A 20,793-nucleotide genomic window follows, 5' to 3' on the forward strand; every position below is an offset into this window, starting at 1 on the left:
AGCCCACGCCGTCGCCGGCGACCCATGGCAGCCCAGCTCCAGGTCGAGCTGTTGTTCAGCATCTTAGCTGTGGAGGGCAGTGTCACTGGCCCTCATCTGTGGGATCCGAACCGGGGCCCTCTGGCATCCCAAGCCAGCTCTTAACCATCACGCCACCTGGCTGGCCCAGAGCTCACACTCTTTAGTGAGCTCTTAACCAACTGAGCCACTCTGCCAGCCCTCGTAGTATATTTTTGATATTAAGATACCAACTCCGTAAGTCCTTTCACTACTGTTAGCACGCTTTCAAGCATCATTCATGTTCTACCCACATATGGGAATTCAATCTTTTGATGGCTGAATATTACATTATGTGGGTGGACCACATTTATATATCCATCCATCTGTTGATGGACACTCAAGTTGTTTCCATATTTTGGCTGTTGTTGGTAAGAGTACTGCTGTTATGAGCATTGGTGTCAAGTATGTTTGAGTCCATTTTCAGTTCTTTTGGGTACATAGTAGGAATGGAATTGATGGCTCATACGGTAATTCTGTTCAACTTTCTTAGGAACATGGAATAGCCCCTGGTCTGTCTCTGGGTTCAACATAAGCTTGCTGAAGCCGGGGTGGGTCTGCGTCTCCTCCCCTGTATCAGTCCTGGCCCCTGCACACTACCCCCATCATAGGGTCCAGCCCTCCCTGCTACAGCTCACCTCCATCAGTGGGCCCAGAAACCCCCACGCTACTGTGTCTACCTCATCCCTTGGCTCTCAAGTTCAGGGGGTCAGGGGGCTCCCCACTCCCCCTCCCTCCCAGCCTTCACTCCTTAGCGTAAACCGAGTCTGTTTTACATTCACATTGGCCAGTTATGCCAACACTAATGTAGGTGTTGCTGTGAAGGTCTTTTGCCATGTGGTTCAAATTCACATCCACAACCAGCTGACCTCAAGCCAAGGTTATTCTTAAGAATGTGGATAGGATGTCTGCAATCAGCCGAAGCCCTGGGAACAGACCCAAGGTTCCCCTGAGGAATAGGAATTCTGGCAAGACGTGCCTGGGTGTCCCCACCATGGCTGCCAGCCGAGTCTTCCAAACGCTCCTAGTAGACTGTACGCCTGTCTCCAGCTTGTTCTGCTTGGGGTGCAGCCCCACGGTCCTCAAGGGAGTGTCCGGCCTGCTTTAGGCAGTGGGGTGCTGCCACTCTCCCTCCGGCATGCCCAGGAAGTATGCTAGAAGGCTGAGGGGAGCAAAGGGATTCCCTGTGGGTCCCCAGGACTCAGCCAGGACAGGGCTCGTGCTCACGGTGGCTGGTCAAGGAGGAGGAAAGAAAAACGACCAGAGAGGCCACAGCTCATAGGCGGTTTAATCGTGAGAGGCTCAGGAGAGCAGCGTTTTTACCAGGTTGGTGTAAAAATGAAACAGGTCCAGACAAGCCTCTTTGAACTAACAATTATAGTAAATTTCAAAATCTGAGCATGAATTTGGATCACATTTCTTAAAAATTAACAGAGAACAGAGTGGGTGCCCGGCGCCGGCTGCTCTGCCACACAGGCCTGCATCACGGCCGGCTCCCAAGCACCACCAGCTCCACGGGGGTACAGCCCGGGGCCTCCCCAGCGACGCAATAAATAGAATTCACACCGAGCCACAGAGGGACCCGTGGGCAGAGGCTCGTGGCCTGGCCGACTCTTCACAGACCAGGGCAGGTCTCCAAGTCAGCAGCGCAGGTCCCGGCCCTGCGCCCACGTGCAAGGTGGCAGCGGAGTGGCCATGCGGGAGGTGGCCCCGGGAGGGCCAGCATCGTCCTACTTCTAGCACGGGCCATGGGCAGCTGCGTGGGGTGCAGGCCAGGGTCCCACCGGCAGGACCCTCCCTGGCCCCCAGGGACGCTGGGGCAGGTTAGCCCTCCCTCACACTGACGCGTGGCTCGGCCAGGGAGCTGTGGATGATGCCCAGGATGGCCTCAAGGCCACTGCCCTCCAGCAGCGTGCGGTGGTCCCCCTCGATGACGTGCACAGACACCTTGCCGTCGCACACCTGGGACAGGTTGTAGTCGGCGCCCAGGTCCTCCCCGTACGCACCGCCGGTCTTGGCGCGCAGGAGGGTCACGTTGCCGTGGTAGGTGGCCTGCGGCGTGTACTTCTCGGCTGCACGCAGCTTGTGGTAGAAGGAGTGCGCGGCGAAGGTGAGCGCGTGGCGGTCCAGGCCCGCGTGGCTCTGCGTGATCAGGTCCACGGCGGCTGCCACGCGCTCCTCCAGGCCCGCCAGCGGCAGCAGCGCCTCCAGCACCTGTGGGACGGGACGCTGAGTGGATGCCCATGTCTGCTCCGGTCACCTGCCCCCCACTGGCCCAGGACCCACCCTGCTGTGCTCGGCGTCCGTGAACTGCTGCACGAAGAAGCACAGGGCCTCGGTCTCCGCCTCGCCCTCACAGCCTGGCGTCAGCTTGGCGCGGTAGCTCTGCGAAAGGAGGAGGGGCTGCTGTAGCCTCGCCCAAGTGGCACGGGGACCTGGGAGCAGACCTGGGACACGGACGCCACCCTCACCTGCGTGTACGCCAGCACATAGGTGTGCGAGCCGTCGAACAGGAAGAGGCTGTTGTGTGTGGGGGCGGGGTTCTGCTGCGCCTGCAGCTGTGAGCACATCTCAAAGGCCACGCAGGCCCCGTAGGAGTAGCCGGCAATGCGGTAGGGCCCCTCGGGCTGCACCTGCCTGATGCACTCCATGTAGTAGGCGGCCAGGCTCTGGATGCTGTCCAGGGGTGCAGCTGTGAGGAGGGAGGAAGCAACAGGCTCAGCTGCGGGCAGGCGCCCCTGGGCCCCACAGGCATGCCACCCACCCGGTTCGGGAGGGCACCCGGTAGACGGGACCTGGCCGCACCTCGGGTGCACTGCAGGCCGTAGGTGGGGATGCTGAGCTTGGCGGCCAGGCTCTGGAACACGGCGGTGGAGCCCTCGATCGGGTGCACCAGGAACAGCGGCCGCTCGGAGCTCTGTACTGAGTTGAGCCTTGTCAAGGTTGGGCCCTCAGGGTTCACCAGCAGGATGCCGAGATTCAGCTGGGCCTGCTGCTGTGCAGGGCTACTCTCCTTGGGCATGGGGGCTGTCAGCTCTGTGGGGAAGAGCAGATGCCAAGGAGGGCCGGGGCACACCTGACGGGCTGCTGCAGGCGTTGGGTACGGGGTCATGCCCCCCAGCGAGCGCTCAGGAAGGGGCCAGATAAGCCCTGACGTGGGGGCCCCAGCTGTCTACAGGCCAGCAGCTCTTAGCAGGGTTGGGGTGGGGGGCCCCTGTGCTGGTTCCAGGACACACAGCCCAGACCCCGGAGAAAAGGCTGCCCCAGGGTGGCCCAGTGACCTCCTCCCCCGAGCTGTCTTCCAACCCGCACTCACCTTTAGCCGAGGTGGTCTGCAAGGTAAGTTCCTGCAGCTTCCGGAACGTGAGCTGTTGGATGTCTCGCATGGATAGCACCAGCTCGTGCTCACGCTCCAGCGTCTGGCGCACCTCCACGCCCATGAGTGAGTCCAGACCCAGGTCTGCCAGCGAGCTGTCCAGGTTGATAGAGGCCAAGTCTTGGATGCCTGGGGAGAGGTGCTCGGTTGGCCATTCGGGAATGGGGGTGGGGCGGGCCTGGGATGTGGGGCAGCAAGCCTGCCCCCTTATACAGCTAGGGGAGCCGAGTGTCGGCCTGTGGGGAACACTGCTCCCTCACCCAGGATGTGAGCCACGGCCTTCACCAGGTCCTGCTGGCTGCTGCTGTCACCGCGGGCTGCGGCTTTCTTCTCGGCTAACACAAAGCTGCTCAGGACCGGGTAGGGCTGGTTCAGGAACAGGTCCAGCACCTCCAAGCAGGAGACTATGCGCTGGGGCAGTGTCCCGCTGATGACCGTGTCGTTGGTGCCCATCGACTCCACGACGATGCCCACATCGCCAATGGCGCCCCACTGCACGGCAAGGCCTGCAGGAGAGGAGGATCGGGGTGAGCAGGGGCAGAGTGGGCGTGGCAGCCAGCGGTGCAAGGAGCGGGCAGTGGGGCCCACCTGGGAGACCATCTTGCTGACGCTTCTCGCATATGCGTTCCATGGTGGAGTTGGCGAAGCCGTAGTTTGTCTGGCCGGCATTACCACGACCGCAGGAAATCGAGGAGAAGACCACAAAGTAGTCCAGCTCGGGGCACGCCTCCCGGGTCACCCTGTGAGTGCTTGAGTCATACCCTGGCCGGCTGCCCCTGCCTGCCCAACTCGTCCTCCCTAGACCCTCGGCTCTGACCCCAGCAAAGCCTATGGCCTAAATCCTGCCAGGTGGTGGGAGCGCCACGTGGGGAGGGCATGGGGAGAGTCGGGGAGGACAGGGGCCGCTCCCTATACGTGCTGGGCCCGAGACAGGCTGAGCTGCGCGGGGGTGGGGGGGCCACACGCCCCACCTGTCCAAGTTCAGGGTACCGCTGTACTTGGGCTTGTTGACATCCTGGAAGAGCTCGGGGGTCTGGTTCTCCAACATGGCATCTCTCAGGACCTGGGGGGGAGGGGTCCTCAGTGCCTGCCCCGGCCTCAGGGCTTTGGCGGGTTCAGCCGGGGGCGATCCTGCCCCGGTGGCCAGCACCGGCCCCTCAGAGCTGCACTCACCATGGCCAGGTTGAAAATGCCTCCAACAGGCCCCAGCTGTGTGGCCTCCGCGATGAGGGCCCGGGTCCCGTCCAGCGAACTGGCGTTGCTGGTGGACACCAGCAGCTGTACACCCTGGCGCCTCAGCTCATGGACCTGCTTGGCCTGGTAGCCTATGGACCACGGGGCAATGGGTTGGTTGGGCCCATCGGGATTCTGGCCGCCCAGCCCGTGCGTCCCTCTTGCTGCCCCGTCCACACCCGCCCTCCTGCTCACCTGTACGAATCCCAGAGCGGGACGTCAGCACAAGCTTCTGAGCTCCTCGCAACACGAGCCACCGGGCCAGCTCGAGGCCGAAGCCACCTAGGCCCCCGGCGATGACGTAGCTCTTGTGGGGCGGGAAGAAGGTCTTAGACGTGGCCGCCATCAGCGTGGGTGTGGGCACCTGCAGCATGGCCTCCGGCTCCTCCTCACGCACCTGCAGTCCAAGCAGAGCCTGTGCTCACGTGCTGCCCGCAGGGGCCAGAGCCAGGGGCGCCAGGGACCCCCCTCACCTGGACCACCACTTTGCCGATGTGCTTCCCCTGGGCCATGTAGCGGAAGGCGTCCTCCACCCGGTCCTTGGGGAACACAGTGCAGTTGAGGGGTTGCACCACGCCGTCCCGGATGCCCGCCTGCAGCAGCTTCGCCACCTCCTGCCAGTCGGCACTGGGCTCATCAAATAGCGCGTCCAGCAGGATCCCATGGAAGGTCACGTTCTTCAGGAAGATGGCCATGCCTGCGTGGTGGGCGGGCGGGCAGGCGGAGGGCTCACCAATCGCAGCCCCCTGCCTGCCCTAGGGACTCCAACGCACCCTCCAGCCCCTGCCCACCCGCCCATCTCGGCCCACTGCCCAGCCTCACCCAGCGGGTGGTTGTTGGAAAGGTCAAATTTGCCGATTTCTAGGAAGCGGCCATGCTGGGCCAGGCACCGCACACTGGCCTGCAGCTTCTCTTCTGCCAGCGAGTTCAGGACCAGGTCCACACCTGAAGGGGGGACAGAGGGGTCCTCACAATCACGACCACTGCCAGGCTCACTGGCACGAGTCCAGAGGACCAGGGTCTTCTCCAGCTCCGTCAGGGAGGAGGGAGGGAGAGTGGTGGATGGTGGGTGATGGGGGTCAGGAGGCTGCTGGGCGCCCACGGGCCACGCACCCTTCCCAGCTGTGTGCCGCAGCACGTGCTGCTCAAAGGACGTGTCCCGGGAGTTGGCAAAGCTGGTGTCGTTGAGCTGGGGGAACCTGGCTTGGAGGTACGCCCGCTTCTCAGCTGACCCTGGCGGGGGAGAGGCACGTGCTGGTGAGCTTGGCTGAGGGGCTGCTGGGGCAGCGTCCGGCTCCCAGAAGGACGGCCAGCTCACCCACAGTGGTGAAGACTCGGCAGCCGAGGCTGAGGGCGATGGTGATGGCGGCCTGGCCCACGCCACCCGAGCCCGAGTGAATGAGCAACGTCTCCCCAGGCTGCAAGCGCCCGCGCACCACTAGGGAGTAGTAGGCCGTAGTGTAGACAACAGGCACCGAGGCCGCCTGCTCTAGGGTCCTACAAGCAGAGTGCACAAGGTCAGCTCAGGCTGGGGCCCCGGCCACGTCTGTGTGGGGCCCCAGGCTCACTGCCCAATGGACTCACCAGCTGGAAGGCACATCCCACAGGAAGTCCTGAGACAGCAGGACGGAGGTGGCCAGGCCTTCGGCGGGTACCAGCCCCATCACACGCTTGCCGCTGGCGTCTCTGCCGGAGAACTCCATGCCCAGCATACAGTCCCGGGCGGCCCACTTCCCTGGGGGTGGATGGCGGCTGAGCCTGGCATCTCCCCAGGAGGGGCCAGTCCCTCCCAGGTCCCTGCTGGCCACCGCTGCCCGCACCCTGCACCCCGCACCTGGAATGGCATCAGGGGACAGCTTGCCCGTGGCCAGCATGATGTCCCGGAAGTTGAGGGAGGCGTAGTAAACAGTGCAGAGCTGGACCCCGGGGCTGGGCGTCGGGGTATGGCGCAGTGGGGAGCAGACCCAGCGAATGGAGGAGAGATCCCCCCGGGTGAGAACGTTTACGAAGGCATGCTCTGTCTGCTCCTTTGGCTGGTCTAAGGGCGACAGGAAGTAGGGTTGCCACGGGGCCACAGCGGCCCTGGGTTGGGATCTCCGTCCCCTCCTCACCCCACTAGCTGCACAGTGAAGAACCTGCTGGGGGGCTCACCGGGTTCCAGGGGGAAGTGGTGGAAGGCCCCCCAGGCCCCGTCCCGGTACACGTTCATCACCAGGTCCGCCTGCAGCACCTTTTGCAGCTCCGTGGAGCCTAGGTCCATCTTGGGGATGGGGGACGTGCTGTTGAGGTTGGACACCAGGATGCACCTGTGGGAAGCACCAGTGAGGCGGGGATGGAGGGAGGGGAGGGGAAAGGGAGGGGGGTGCAGTGGGGGTGGGCCCAGCTTCTCTCACCGGACCCGGTGACCTCCAGGCTCCCTGCGCAGACAGTTGACCATGCCCAGGACGCCCGATGTGGTGCAGCCCACTGCCGTCAGCCACACAGGCCGGGAGGAGGAGTCGCCCAGAACGCTCTGCAGGACAGGGAAGGGTTGGCCTCTGGGAGTCCCCAGGCCCCTACATGTGGTGCTGGGTGGGAGCCGGGCGGGGACTGACCTTGAGCGAGTCCACCCATCGGAAACTGGTGTCCTCCACAGGCAGGAAGATGGGGCTGTCCTGTGGGGCCGGCCGGCGGCACAGGAAGAGCACGGAGCCATAGAAGGACCTCTTCAGCGCCACCAGGTGCAGGGTTGCTCCAGCAAACAGGCTCTCCCACTCCCCCTGCACATATCCGGCGGTCAGCGCTCGGGGGGGTCTCCAGGCCTGGCCCCGCCCCTGCATCAGGCCCCACCCCCAGGCTCTGCCTCTGGACCCCCACCTGGCTCAGGAGGCTCTGCCTGCCAGGCTGTGGCTCCGGGCAGGTCAGGAAGGCTATTGTCTCCCCGAGGGGGTGTCCTCTGAGCAGGGTGTGCAGCAGCAGGAAGCCACCCTCCTTGACAGCGGCTGCCATGTTGCCAAGGGCTGTGGCCAGGTCCCTAAGGGTGGCCACAGCGAGGTTGCACACCAGGAGGTCAGCTGCACCCAGGCTGTTGGGGGCAGGCTCTGCAGGGTCCCACTCGCTCTGGGCCACCTCGTGCTGCTGAAGGCTGGCCTGGGCAGACTCCAGGGCCTGGGGGTGGCGATCGGTGGCCGTGTATTCCAGCTGCAACATGGGCTGGGTGTTGAGCAGCGCCGGGATGCGGGAGTACAGGTGGCCATCAGCAGCCAGCACCTGGAGGGAACAGTTCCTAGATTGCTACTGCCACTCTGACAGACATCTCTCTACAGGCTGCCAGAAAGGCCAGACCCCTATGGCCTGTCCCTGTGGTCCCAGCCGGAGATGAGGGAGGAACACCGGAACGGTAGCCTGGCAGTCTCAAGCCTGGAGCTCGTGTCGAACGGTCCCCTGGCGCGCCTCAGGTCTGGGCCTGCACAGATCTGGTACCCACCTCTACCACCTTCATCTTGAAGCTGGTCAAGTTCTCCCTGGCAGTGTCCACGCAGGCCTTGAGCGCTGGGGAGTCCAGGAGGCCGCTGAGCAGTGGGTCGCCATGCAGCAGGGGCCTCTCCCGGGCCAGCAACTGGCCCAGCTCCAGGTGCAGGTTCCCGTTGAGCTGTAGCTGGCAGGCGGCTGCCAGCAGCCGAGCCAGGCCGTGCTGCGGGGGGTCCCGGGGGACCTGGGCCCCATCCAGTCCAGGCACCACCATCTTCAGCCCCTGCTGGGCCACCTTGGTCTGCAGCACCTGTGCCAACCCTGAGGAGTCGGGGGAGACAGGCGCTAGGGAGGGGCCTCAGCTGGGCTGGTGTTTCCTGCCCCCCAGGCAGGTGTCTGATTGGAGCAGAGGCTTGGGGTGACCAGGACCCATGTGGCCTTGTCCTCCCAGGACACTGGACAAGCCAACAGATGGGGGAACAGAGTGGGCAGCGCAGTGTCCAGGGCTCAGCGCTGGCGTTAGCTGCGGAGCACTGGGTGTGTGCTGAGGGCAGAGGCTGCTGTGTTCCCCCACTAAGGCGTGAGCCCCACAAAGTGTGGGTCCCCAAGGAAGGTGAGTAAAGTGCCCCTAGATCCCCGGTTGCCCCACGAGCCTCCCGCCCCCCACCATTAGCACAAGTGTGAGCCCTCCGCAGGGACAGGGGGCCACCTGCAGGGACAGGCTCCGTGGATACCATGCCTAAGGGGATACAGCCAGGAGGGGCCCAATCTGTCCTGTTTGAGCCCTGGGCCCTCTCTGAGGACTGGGAGGTGGCTAACAGGGACGGGGGAGGCAACATCAGCTCTGGGTGGGGAGCCAGGCCAGCAGCGGGAGCGGGAGGCTCACAGGGGGCCTCAGGGAGGGCAAGTTCGCTCCAGGTGAAGGAGCGGACGGAGCCAGGACAGGTCCCAGGAACAGGCTGTGTGGGGAGACGAGGCGCCCACCACCAGAGGCTCACCCCGGCACCGCTGCAGCTCCTCCTGCAGGGCCACACTCCCGGCCAGGCACCTGCCCTCCACGTAGGGTGTGAAGCAGTACTTCTCCAGGATGGGCGCCAGCTGTTCCAGCTGCCGACGCGGGGCCACTGAGGTGTTCAGCCGTGAGATACGGATGCCACCAGCCACTATCCTCTGCAGACAGCTGTCCACCACCACATCAACAGCTGTGGGGACAGGCTGGTAAGCGCGGAGACGGGCTGGCACAGGGACAGTGTGGGAGAGCACAGGTGTGGGGGCCAGGCTACCTTGGGCCTCGCCCTGCAGTGCATACACCTGCCGCTGGTGGGTGGCCGGGTCAATGTGGACGGCGCCGATGCGGGTGGGCAGACGCAGGCTGCGCTGGCTGGAGCCCAGGATGGATGTCTGCAGCATGGCGTCCATGAAGGTCACCCAGTTGTTGTTCCACTGCAGCTGGCCTGTGCTGCCTGTGGTAGATGGGCCATCAGCTCAGCTAGACCAGGTCTCCTGTGCCCAGAAGCCCTGGGGTGCCGGTGGGCCCCTCACACCTCCCACTGCCTTCCCCCCCAGTTTGGGCGATGGTACAGTCACATGCACCTGGACACTGGGCAGCAGGTCAGACCCAGTCCAGCCTTAAGAGAGGGCTTGACCCCCCAAGCATCGAGTGGGGAGCCCTTGTGCCCCACCTTCCAGGTTGGCCTTGAGGATGCCCTGGAAGTGAGGGCCGTAGTTGTAGCCTCGCAGCCGCAGCTCCTTGTACACGTCCTCTTGGGCCAGATGGAACGTGGCCATGGGGCCCGCCGGGGCCGGGCCACCTCGACTGGCGAAGAGCTTGGGGTTGGGGTCCTCCCACTGGTACACCTTCCCTGTGGGCAGGGGTGTCAGAAGGGCCTGGGGGTGGGGGCGAGCCGAGCTGGGAGCCAGGGCTCCATCCAGGACCCCCATCACTCCACTCACCGCTCACTATCAGGTTGCCGTTCTCAGACACCTCGAAGGCGCGGGAAGCCTCCAGAAGCCGCACCTCCAGGGCCACGGGGCCTGTGAGCAGCAGGGTCAGAGGTCAGCCCCAGCGGCCAGCACACCCACCCCCCTCGGCGCCACCCTGCCTCACCTGTCTTAGGCAGGATGGTGGCCTGGTACAGTGTCACGTCCTCAAACACCACAGGCATCTGCTCCATATTTTCGTCCAGGGCGCGCGCCAGTGCTCTCCAGACCAGGCACAGGTAGCCGGTGGCGGGGAAGATGACACGGCCATTGATGCTGTGGTCCACCAGGTACTGGTCAGGGGACTCGGTTCTAGTGTCTGCACAGGCATGGGCCTTAGTGCCCTGCCAGGAGGGGCCGCACCCTGCTGCCCGCCACCCCACCATCCCACTCACCAATGTTGTAGACGGTGACGGAGGAGCAGCTAGAGCCACTGGAGAAGTCCCTGGCGGCAGGCACGTCCCAGGTCTGGCTGTGATCCCACTTGATGTGGGGGGAGATGAGTGGGGTCCCCCGGGGAGCTGGGAACTCCACAGGTGGGAACAGGCCATTGGGGTTGACGTCAATGCTGAGGGAGTGGGGGCAGAATTAGGGCACATCTGGCCCCGGGGCCACCCTGCCACACCCACTGCCATCAGGCACCAGAGGCTGCCGAGATGGGGTGAGGCCACAGTGAGGGTGCCCAGCGTGGCCTAACACCACTGGCCTGAGCCCTGCGGTTGGTCCCTCACTACAGAAGTGCCTGGGGTCACCCCGGGGGCCTCGCAGGGGCGCGGACCCACCCAGCCAGGTGGAGCTGGCCCACGTTGCTGAGGAAGAACTGCAGGTTGTCTGCGTGGTCTTTCTTCATCAGGGGGACGATGGAGCAGCTGGGCTTGAGGCCTCTCTTGAGGACGGCCTGCGCAGGGCACAGCGGGCTGGGGACTCCCTCAGGCGGTTGCTGCCCGCCCACAGTGCCCACAGGCCACAGAGCCCCGTGACCCTGACATGTCCCCAGGCTCAGACCCCCAGGTTCTCCTGGGCCCCCCCACCCCCATCACTGTCCTGCAGCCACGGGCCCGCCCGCCACCCTGGTCCTGGGGCGCACCTGCAGCAGGGCGTGGGGGGCGATCTCCAGCACCACGGCGTGCTCCGGCACGTGCCACAGCGCTTCCTGGAAGAGCACGGGGCTCACCAGGTTGTTGACGTTGTACTCAGCCGAGGACGTGCGGGCCAGGCTGCCCTGCCACTGGGCCTCGGGGATGGAGGTGCTGAGCCAGCGTGCGGAGCGGGGCCGTGGCTCACGGATCACCTGTGCACATGGCCCGTTGGGTCAGCACCAGGAGCCCGGCCCCACCGCCGCCTTTTGGAGGCCCCTCCAACAGCCCTGAGGGTGGCCGACCTACCTTCTTGAGTTCCCGAAGCAGTGAGGGGGCAATGTCCTCCATCAAGTGTGAGTGGAAGGCCAGGCCACCCGTCCGTACCTCCTTGGCGAACACGCCCTCCTTTCTCAGCTGCTGCACAAACTCGGACACTGCAGGCTGGGGGCAGGGGAAGGGGCTAGGTGATGAGTTCAGCCCCCTCAGAGAGCTCAACCCGTGTCAGGATACGGCCTTGCCTCCCAGTGCACACCTGAGGTCCCGAGATGGTCACCGTGTCCTTGGAGTTGTGGCAGGCGGGCACAACGCCCGGGGGGCAGCGGAGCTTACAGTCCTCCCAGGATAAGCCTGTGGGCAGAGACGGCCTCAGAGTGGCCTTAATGACCAGCCACGGTAATGACAGCCGCGGAGTGGAGCATTTACGAGGCACTTTCCCCATGCCCCATTCCATCTTGGGCAAAGGGGTTATTACCACGGTCCCACGGTTCCATTGGTGACAACACCCTAGGGTTCCTCTGTACAGTGGAGGCTGCAGCCTCCCCACTGCCAGGCCCCCGGGTCCCCTGCCTGCCTGAGGTGTGAGCAGTCCTCTCTCACCCACAGCCCCCCCAGAGCTGGGCGCCAACAGAGGGGTGCCAGAATGGGTCACCCCAATGACTTGACTTTATCGAAAGTCCTGCAGGTTCCTGTCCTCACATGGGTTCAGCTCAGGCTCATGTGAAGACAAGCACACTAGCCATTACCGATGCCCATCGGCGAGTATGCCGGGCACCAAGGCCACCAGGCATGGGGCAGCCACGTGGGTGTGTTTAAGGATAAAGGCCATCAAGCTGCCCCTAGGCCCCTGCTTCCACCCCTTCCAGGGAGACCCTCAGACCCAAGGGTGGAGTGGGATGGAGAACACGGGGTAACACCTACCCACGGCCGCCATGGCCCCTGGTGGGATGTTGGCCTCCTTGATACACTGGCCCCTCCAGTAGGCGGCAAGGATGGACTCCTCCCGAGAGAGGCAGCCGTCGGCATAGCCACAGGCCACCTCCCCCAGTGAGTGCCCAATGATGCCATCCGGCCTCAGGCCCATGGAGGTCAGCAGGTCTATGAGAGCGATCTGGGGATACAGACGTGTCACCTCAGCGCTGGGGATGTGAAGCTGCCGACTTGACTGTGCCCGTCAGGTCTAGCCCGCCCCTAGGCCCCAGCCCCAGTCCGTGAAGGCGCACCTGGATGGCAGTCAGGCTCACAAAGGCATTGACAGTGTCATCGAAGGTGGCCTCGTCCGTGCTCAGCAGCAGGTCCGCCACCTGCACGCCCAGGGGCTTCAAGGTCTCATCGGAACGCAGGACGGAGCTTCGGAAGCTGGCCAGGCGCATGAGGCTGAGCCCCATCCCGCGCCACTGCGTGCCCATCCCTGTGCCAGTGAGACGTTTCAGTGCGCAGCCGCCTAGCCAGGCAACCACTTGCCCCAGGAGGGCTGAGGACAGGACTCACCAGAGCAGATGAACCAGAGCGGGCGCTGGCCGTTGGGCACCTGCTGCAACTCCTGGCCGCTGCCCTCGCTGCCCAGCACGGCATAGCCACGGAAGGGCATGGTGGTGGTAGGGGTAGCCGCAATGTCATTGAGCATGCTCACGAAGGCCAGGTCCTGGTGGTGCTGGCGGCCTTGCTCCAGCAAGCTCTGCACAGCCTCAGTGGTACGCCCGCTGGCCAGCAGCAGGCGGGGCAGGGCAGCGTGCGGGGCGGGTGCCGGGGGCGGGCGTGAGTTGGGCTGGAGGATGACGTGCACATTGGAGCCGCCAAAGCCAAAGGAGTTGATGGCCACGTTGCCCCCACGGACGGGCAGGGGCTGGTCCACCACCTGCAGGCGCCCATCCCACAGCGCTGGGATTTCGGGGTTCGGGCTGTGGAAGTGCAGGTTGGGGGCCCAGAGTCCGTGCTCCAGGCACAGCAGCACCTGCAGGAGGCGGCAAGCAGTCCTGACAACTAAGTGGCCAGGCAGCTTGTCCCCACACTTCGCCCTGCCCCAGTGCAGGGCTGCAACAAGCAAGCTCCTGCCCACCTGGGCCCCTGCCACCTCCCAGGCCAAGTGGCTGGGGTCCTGGACACCAAGGCCTCAGCCAGACCTCACCTAGGTCCCCATGCGAGACCTGCGGCCGCCCAAGGGAGCACAGGAAGCTCCCCAAACCTAGGAGCCTGAGTGACGGTGACCTAGGTCCTCTGGTGACCAATGCCCGTCTCCCCAGCCAGCCCTCGCCCTCTGGTCAGAAGGCCTGCCTGGGCTGCCCCTGCCGTGTCAGCTCCCGTCGGCCACATGGAGCCAACACTCGGCAGAATGCAACCCAGTGAACTAGGGCATAGACCTCACACATGCTTGTGCCCTGCTGCCTGGGCCTCAGTGGCCAGCAGCTGCCATACGGACCATGGGGACCTCCCTCCACCAGGCGGCCCGGACCAGCCCACCCACCTTGGTCAGCCCCACCAGGCCCGAGGCAGGCTCTGCGTGCCCCATGTTCGACTTGGAGGACCCGATGAGCAGGGGTTCCTGGCGGGTGGTGCACAGGCTTTGGGCAATGCTATTCAGCTCCTGGGGATCGCCGACCTGAGGGGATACACAGCAGAGAAGGGGATGTCAGGACTACCTAGCGTCCCAAATGTGGGGGTGGGCATTGGCGTGGCCTCACCTTGGTGCCTGTGCCGTGGGCTTCAATGTACTCAAGGGACTCGGGGTCCAACCCGGCCGGCTCGTACAGGGAGCGTATGAGCTGCCCCTGGGTCTCTCCGGAGGGGAAGGTCACGCCTGCGGGAAGGGCAGGGCCTCAGCACTCTGATGGCTGACGGGCTGTGGCAGGCCCCCCCGCCCCCGGCCCGCTCCCACCTTCTTCCTTGAAGCCATCCGTATTGGTGCCTGTGTTCAGGATGGTGGCGTACACCCGCCGGGCCAGGGACTTCTTGGTCAGCAGGATGGCCACCACGGCCTCCGAGCGGCAGTAGCCATCCCCTGAGGTGAGAGGGCACCTCAGCCTCAGGGGTTCGGCGGACCCCAAACGCCCTGGGCTGTTAGGCGAGGCTGCCTTGCCGCCCCGGGCCCACCCCCGCCAGGGGCCTCACCGTCCTTGTCGAAGGACCTGCAGGTGCCGTTGGGGCTGAGCATGCCCAGCTTTAGGAACTGCACAGACGTGTTGGGCTTGAGCATGACATTGATGCCACCCACGAGGGCCGCGGGGCACTGCCCGCTGCGGATGGCCTGGTAGGCACTGTGCAGGGCCAGCAGGCTGGAGGAGCAGGCCGTGTCCAGAGCGACGCTGGGCCCTGGAGAAGAGCAGGCGCGGGGCTGTGAGCTCCGGGGGCCCGGGCAGCTCCGGTGGGGGAGGGGAGGCAAGCACCTGGGAGGGTCTTGCTGCCATCAGGCCCACACTCAACGGGGGCACCCACCTTTAAAGTTGAAATAGAAGGAGAGGCGGTTGGCCATCATGGCCCGCTGGCAGCCCACCATGCTGTAGCCCACGAGTGTCTCAGGGTCTCGGCTCAGAGCCTCTGAGGCCTCAGAGCCGCTCACACCCACCCAGACGCCGGTGTCTGTCCCTCGAAGCGAGGCAGGGTTGATGCCTGCGGGAAGCAGCGGTCAGACCCAGCAGCTGGACCCACTGGGACGCACTCTGCCACCCAGCTCTCAGGGCTGGCCCCTGTGACCCTCCTGGCTTGGGTGAGGGGGGCTCCATCTCAGCCTAACTGGAGAGGCGGGACAGGGCCAGGCAGAGGGAGCACAGCCGCAGCCAGCCCACGTAGGGCAAAGAACGGACGGTCGGATAACCAGGTCACAAGGAACTGGGGCGGGGGCGGGGGTGAGGTGGGAAGCTGGTGCCAGGTGGGGCTCTAGGCTCTGGGTCAGGCAGTGGCCAGAGACAGCCGGAGGAGAAGACAGAGGGCAGCATTGTCCTCAGACTACTCCCTTGGCCCCTGGTGTTGCGGACAGGGTCTGGTGAGCCCCAAGGGCCAATGAGCACCCAAGCCCCAAGGGCAGCCTGCCCTAGGACAGGGAAGATAAGAAGACAAAGGGAGACAAAGGCTGAATGTCTAGTCTCTTAAGGAGACACTGGGGGTGGGGGGAGAGTGGCATCCAAGGTCTCTGGATGGGGCCTGGGCAGTGGGGGGCCCCCAGGATCTGCTTGTCTCCCCTCCCCCCAGAGGAGTGTGTGCCCATAATCCTGTCATGTTCAGTGTCAGCCCCAGGGACTGGCTACTGTCTGCTGACCCAAGGTGAGAGCAGGTGGCCCCCAGGGTCCCCATCGGGGCCAGCCACCCCCCCTCCCCACAGGCAGAGTGGGCATATCAAGGACAGGTCTGTGCCCCAGGGGAGGGCAGAGTGAGGGCAGGAGTCCTGGAGCTCAGCACTAGCCCTCACCCCAGATCAGCCATGCGACGGGGAGCCAGCAAACTGGGACATCAGGGCATGCCTGGATCCGTCCCGCCGTTGTGACACCCCAGCCTGCCCCAGGGCCCACGCCTCCTGAGCCTCAGGCCCGGCCTCGGCTCCCCTTCCTCTTGGATTGGCTGTGCTCAGAGTTCCGCGCTGAACACGCGCTGCTTTTAGAAGCGCAAGTATGGAAACACTGCCTTCAGAGTGTGGCCCCAGGCTGGCCTGTAGCTCCTGATGACCCACCTCCGTCCACAATGGCCTCGTAGGAGACCTCGAGCAGCAGACGCAGCTGGGGGTCCATCGTATGCGCCTGCCTGGCGTGGACCCCAAAAAAGGTGGCGTCGAACTTGGACAGGTCCTTCAGCTTGCCAGACCGCTTGGGCAGGCTGTAGAGTCCTGCGGACACGGGCAGACAGAGCGCCTGTTATGGGACCCATGGTGGAGGCCCTGCTGCGATGGGAGCTGCGAGCTCCCCAGGAGGGCAGGCGGCAACCCCAAGAGGGGCCACTCTTCCAGGCCTGGGTGCCACTTGGCAGTGTGTGGCTGACTGTGACCACAGAGCGTGATGGGGCACAGCCGTGCGTCCCGCAGCCCACCACCATCCCGGACCCTCTGCCTGGCCTGAGCTGGGCCGGCCCCGCCACGCTGACTCACATCCTGTAGATCAGGTAGAGCCACCCTGCGGGGGAAGCTACTGGGTGTGAGGGAGTCAAACCAGCTTCCCGAGAACCTGGGACACACGGGCCAGCACTGGCTGGCCAGGCTCTCACCCACCTGCCGTCACCCTGGCCCTGCCCCCAGCTCTGGGACCCGGCAGGTCACCTAGCTCAGCTGTAACCAGGGCCGAGCCTCAGCCTTCCAAGGCCAGAGCCCAGAGCCCACTCACCGGCCTTCCATCGCCTGTCGTCATCCGTCACCATGTCCACGCCACCGATGAGGTTGTCCCAGAACTCCTGCACATTGTCCGACTCGGGCAGCTTTCCAGACATGCCAGCAATCACCACCTCCTCCATGCTGCTCCCTGCGGGGCGGATACTGGTCAGCTCTGGCCCTCACAGCATCTGCCCTCCTCCACCTGGCCCATCCATGGGTCTGGGAGCAGCAGCTCAGAAAGCCCCAGACCGAGGGCCAAGCACTCAGCTCCCAGTCCTGCGCCTTCGGGACGGATGCCCAGGGTGTGTGGGGGGTGAACTCTGACCCAGCCAGCGCTCACCGCTCGCTGGACTTTGTCACTGGCCTGTCACCTTTATGGCCCCGGCCTGGGGTGACACCACCATGGAGGGCCCTGCTGCCCTGTGCCTACCCCAACCTCCTGCTGCAGTGCTCCTGGAGGACCGTCCAGAGAAGGGCCCAATCCCTTCCCAGGACAGGGCCACCTGGCCTTCAGCCTGCTAAGAGCTGGCCCAGGAAATCAAGCAGAGAAGGAGAAAGGCCACCAAGGTTTGAGGGGAGGAAAACGTGAGGGTGGGGAGGAGCGCCAGCCGGCCCTTCTCTCAGCACCCCAGGCTGCCCTCCACGGCCCGATGCCACTCAGAGCTGCCCAGACTTGGGAGGGGCTGTGGGTGCCAAGGCCCACAGGGCTCTGGGGAAAGGTGGCCTCTGCCCCACCGTGGGCCAACCGGGAGAACCTTTCCTGGTCAGGTTCCAGGCAAGTGCTGCCCAGACCCACACACCTGTGCAGGGGAGACCGCAGGATACTACTTGCTTACCTCCACGCAGCCTACCTGACCCCATCCCCAAGGTGCCCACAGAGGGAGCCCTGGCCACCCTGAGCTTGTGGGTGCAGGAGGGGGCTCCTGTGCAGCCCCTGAGGGAAGGGGCAAAGTCAGACAGTCTAGCAACTTCTGCCAAGACCCTAGGGCCTTGCGGTGCTCATGACCTGTGGGCACACCAACCCTTGGCCTTCCTAGGTCTCTGCGAACGAGGGAGGGCTGAGTGGAAGACAGCAGCCACTTCCCTGGGTGGCCGAGTGTCCCCCGGCAGGCAGGGAGGGAGCCCCCTCCCCCAGCGCTGAATAAAGAGCTCTTTGCCGGCACAGGGGCACCAGCTCCGGGGCGGCTGCTTCCTCCAGAAAGCGCAGGCTCTGTTCTCCCCCTACTTGCTATTCACGCGGAGTCCGGCGGGGCCCAGGCGGGGGGTGGAGACCCCCGCAGCGCGCATGGCTTCGCCAGTCCGCCCCGCCGCCGCCACCGCGCCGGGCCAGAGCTGCTCGCCACCCCAAAACTTTGGGGGCTCTGCGCTGCGCCCACGTGGTGGGGAAGCCGGCCCCCACCCGGCTTCGGGGCCTCTCCACCACATCCATCCCTTCTTCCCCGTCCTCCGGTTGGCTGAAGGGGCGCCCCCAGCCGGGGCTGGGCCTCGGCTAATCGGCACACAAGGCGGGGGAGGTGCCGCGGGTCCAGGAGCTCAGGGGCCTGTCCCGCATGGAGACCTCTGGAGGCGCCCACAGGCCGGGCGCGCACCAGGCGGCGGGTGCTCCCACCGGCCCTCGGGGGTTCACGGCCACCTGGCCCACCCCACTCCGGGACCAAAATGGCTGTTCGCGGCACTCCCCGGCGTCCTCCCCTCGCCATCGCCCACATGCCCCAGCAGGCCTGGGCGCGGCGCACGGGCCCTTCACCACCCCGGCCCCGGACGCTCTACGGGGGCTCGGACCGCGAGGCCGGGGCTGGGCCTCGGGGGTCGACCTCGCACCAGGAGCGCGCCGGACCACGCGCGCCCCGAGGCCGGAGGATGCAGGCCGGCGGCGCCCTCCGAGCCCGGCCGCGCCGCCCCGGCCCCGGCCCCGGCCCCGCCGCTGGTACCTGGTCTGGGCGCGGGCGGCGATGCGGGCGGACGACTGAGCGAGGATGGAGCGCGGCGGCGGAGGAGGGGAGGCCGGGCCGCTGCCGTCTCTCTGGCTCCCTCTAGGCCGGCGCCGACTCTATTTAACTGCGGCCGTCCCCGCGCGGACACGCCACATGGGCTGACAGCTTGGCTGCGCCGCCCAGGCCAATGAGAGTCGGGGCTGCGCCCCGGGACCCGGCGCGCCGCCGCCAGTGGGGTGATGCCACACGCCGCCGCCGCCAAGACCCTGCGCGGGGCCGCGCCTGGGGGGGAGGCGCCGAGCGAGTGGGCCGAGGACTCGGGGGGCGCCGGGGCGGGGCGTGCCGTTCACCCCCGCCCCCCACTTCCGTTTCCCGCCCCGAGGGCACGCGGTGCGGCCCCACCCCCCCAGGGCCGCAGGGGCCACGTGTGCGCGGCGCGCGGGTTAAATGGGACCGGGCGTGTTTGGGCCACTCTGGGGGTCATAGTACGGCCACATATTGGCGTCCAGGCGGACCCCCCGAATGGACGGACGCACTAGCCAGCGTCTGGGCCGCGCACCGCCGATCGCGGGCGTGGCTCGTTTTGCCGCTGAGGCCAATCGGGGGCCGGGGGCGTGCGCGCCGGCCCAATGGCGGCGCGCGAGGGGGCGTTGCTAGGCGATAGGGTGATGGGCCGGCCCCAGCAATGCGCGGGCCGCCGCGGGCGAGCGCGGTCGTTGACCCAGCCGAGGGCGCACCGGCCGGGGTTATTGCCGGTCAGCGCAGCTCGGGTCTGGTCTTCCCTGCCCGGCCGGCCCACGTGGGCCGGCGCGGGAACCCGGGCGGACGCCTCCCGAGCAAGGCAGGGGCCGAGCGGGCGCACCCCCGGCTCCCCGGAGCCGGCCGCAGGGAGGGGGCGCGGCCATGTGGCGAACGGGCTGGGCTCTGCGCGGACACCGCTTGGTGTGATTCGAACAAAGGAGCCTCCCCGGGCAGAGGCACTCGCGCGCGCATGTGGCCACTGGCACCCACGCGCGCTCACGCGCACCGGCGGAGGCTCAGCTCTGCGTCTCGGCTCACGGGCGCGCCCTCCCTTGTAATTCTGCTCAAACGGTTATGGAACTTACAGCTCCCTGCTCCGCTACTCACTGGGGGCTTCCTGCTCCCGCACAGTGGAAGGAAGGGCAGGACAAGAAACGGGGACAGCTTGGAGGTCCCACAGCAGAACTACTGTTCTGAACCTCTCCACGGGTTGTCCTTTCTCTTCTGATTTAAGAGCTTATCAGATACCTGGGGCCCCCGGGGGCCAGGAGCGGCCGGGCGAGCTGGGCTCCAGACCCCGGGCTCGCACCAGAGGGCAGGCGGGTCGGAGACTCGCTCAGGGGCTCTTAGCGTGAGTCTACCGAAAGTGACCCGGCATCTCCATTCACTTTCAACCAAAGGAAGTCACACGGCCTCGCTGCATTTCAAGGGGCAATGCAGGAAACAGCAGAGTCCCGACGCCCATCCCCCCCCCCCATCCCCGCGGAGCTGCTCCGGCTTGCAGCTTCCGGGAGGCGCAGACCGAGTCACCGCCATTGCCTTGCTCCCAAACGCCCGCGCGCCCAGTGCAGGCAGTTCTGGCCCCGTGGGAGGGCCGACCCCCATGCCCGCGTGTGTTCACGGGGGGCTGCATGAAACACACACCGATGCACAGGGCGGCACGAGCCACGGCAGAGCACACCAGGTCTGCTCTCCGGGCCCTGCATCCTGCAGCACCTGTGAGCCAGGCAGGTAGATGACGCCGTCCACATTTTACAGGGGACACTGTCACACAGCGGCACAGTAGGGAGGGCTAGGTGCGTCCTTCCCCATCCCCTCCTTCCTCCCGGAGGGAAGCCTCAGCGCTGCGTCCATGCTGCCTGGGGGCACAGTCCTGCTTCATCCACCTGGGGTGGGGACCAGCCTGTCAACCGGGTGCTGTGCCAACCGGGGGCAGACACCAGCGGACAAAAGGGCTGAGGACTCGGAGAGTTAAGGAACACAGGGCCGTCTTCCCACACTGCCCTCCCTCCCAAGGCAGGGGACGTGGCTGTGACAGCCTAGAACCCACGCGTGTCAGCACGTGCAGCTATGATCCCCAGGACGTGTTTTTCTGGT

General features: G+C 65.6%; 1 protein-coding gene across 1 annotated transcript; it reads right to left on the minus strand.

Moving 5' to 3' along the window:
- Window positions 1-1,327: 1,327 nt before the first annotated feature.
- FASN (fatty acid synthase) lies at window positions 1,328-18,938 on the minus strand. Its single transcript, XM_019661956.1, has 42 exons — window positions 18,673-18,938; window positions 16,755-16,889; window positions 16,112-16,264; window positions 14,884-15,057; window positions 14,560-14,760; window positions 14,327-14,449; window positions 14,133-14,248; window positions 13,916-14,050; window positions 12,943-13,405; window positions 12,675-12,862; window positions 12,373-12,562; window positions 11,708-11,802; window positions 11,482-11,616; window positions 11,184-11,387; window positions 10,879-10,994; window positions 10,492-10,664; window positions 10,224-10,415; window positions 10,070-10,150; window positions 9,799-9,978; window positions 9,400-9,579; window positions 9,115-9,318; window positions 8,133-8,437; window positions 7,523-7,915; window positions 7,261-7,425; window positions 7,060-7,178; window positions 6,818-6,972; window positions 6,501-6,704; window positions 6,251-6,401; window positions 5,985-6,163; window positions 5,780-5,899; window positions 5,489-5,611; window positions 5,140-5,363; window positions 4,862-5,063; window positions 4,607-4,758; window positions 4,405-4,496; window positions 4,022-4,173; window positions 3,694-3,939; window positions 3,374-3,562; window positions 2,863-3,093; window positions 2,529-2,749; window positions 2,344-2,442; window positions 1,328-2,271 (listed from the first exon to the last, which is right to left on the minus strand). The coding sequence occupies exons 2-42, from the start codon at window positions 16,879-16,881 to the stop codon at window positions 1,882-1,884; spliced, it is 7,542 nt and encodes a 2,513-aa protein (XP_019517501.1). The 5' UTR covers window positions 16,882-16,889; window positions 18,673-18,938; the 3' UTR covers window positions 1,328-1,881.
- Window positions 18,939-20,793: the final 1,855 nt, after the last annotated feature.

This window comes from Hipposideros armiger, unplaced genomic scaffold (genome assembly GCF_001890085.2).
Source record: "Hipposideros armiger isolate ML-2016 unplaced genomic scaffold, ASM189008v1 scaffold_362, whole genome shotgun sequence".
In the NCBI taxonomy this organism is placed as follows: Eukaryota; Metazoa; Chordata; class Mammalia; order Chiroptera; family Hipposideridae; genus Hipposideros; species Hipposideros armiger.

Bases quoted from the DNA above. Each gene is read 5' to 3' on its own strand.
- FASN (XM_019661956.1), bottom strand. From the start codon at position 16,881: ATGGAGGAGGTGGTGATTGCTGGCATGTCTGGAAAGCTGCCCGAGTCG. The intron at 6,973-7,059 runs GTGAGAGAAGCT...TGCTTCCCACAG, and splicing joins CCTGGAGGTCACCGGGTCCG to GTGCATCCTGGTGTCCAACC. The intron at 3,094-3,373 runs GTGAGTGCGGGT...TCTTCCCCACAG, and splicing joins GCAGACCACCTCGGCTAAAG to AGCTGACAGCCCCCATGCCC.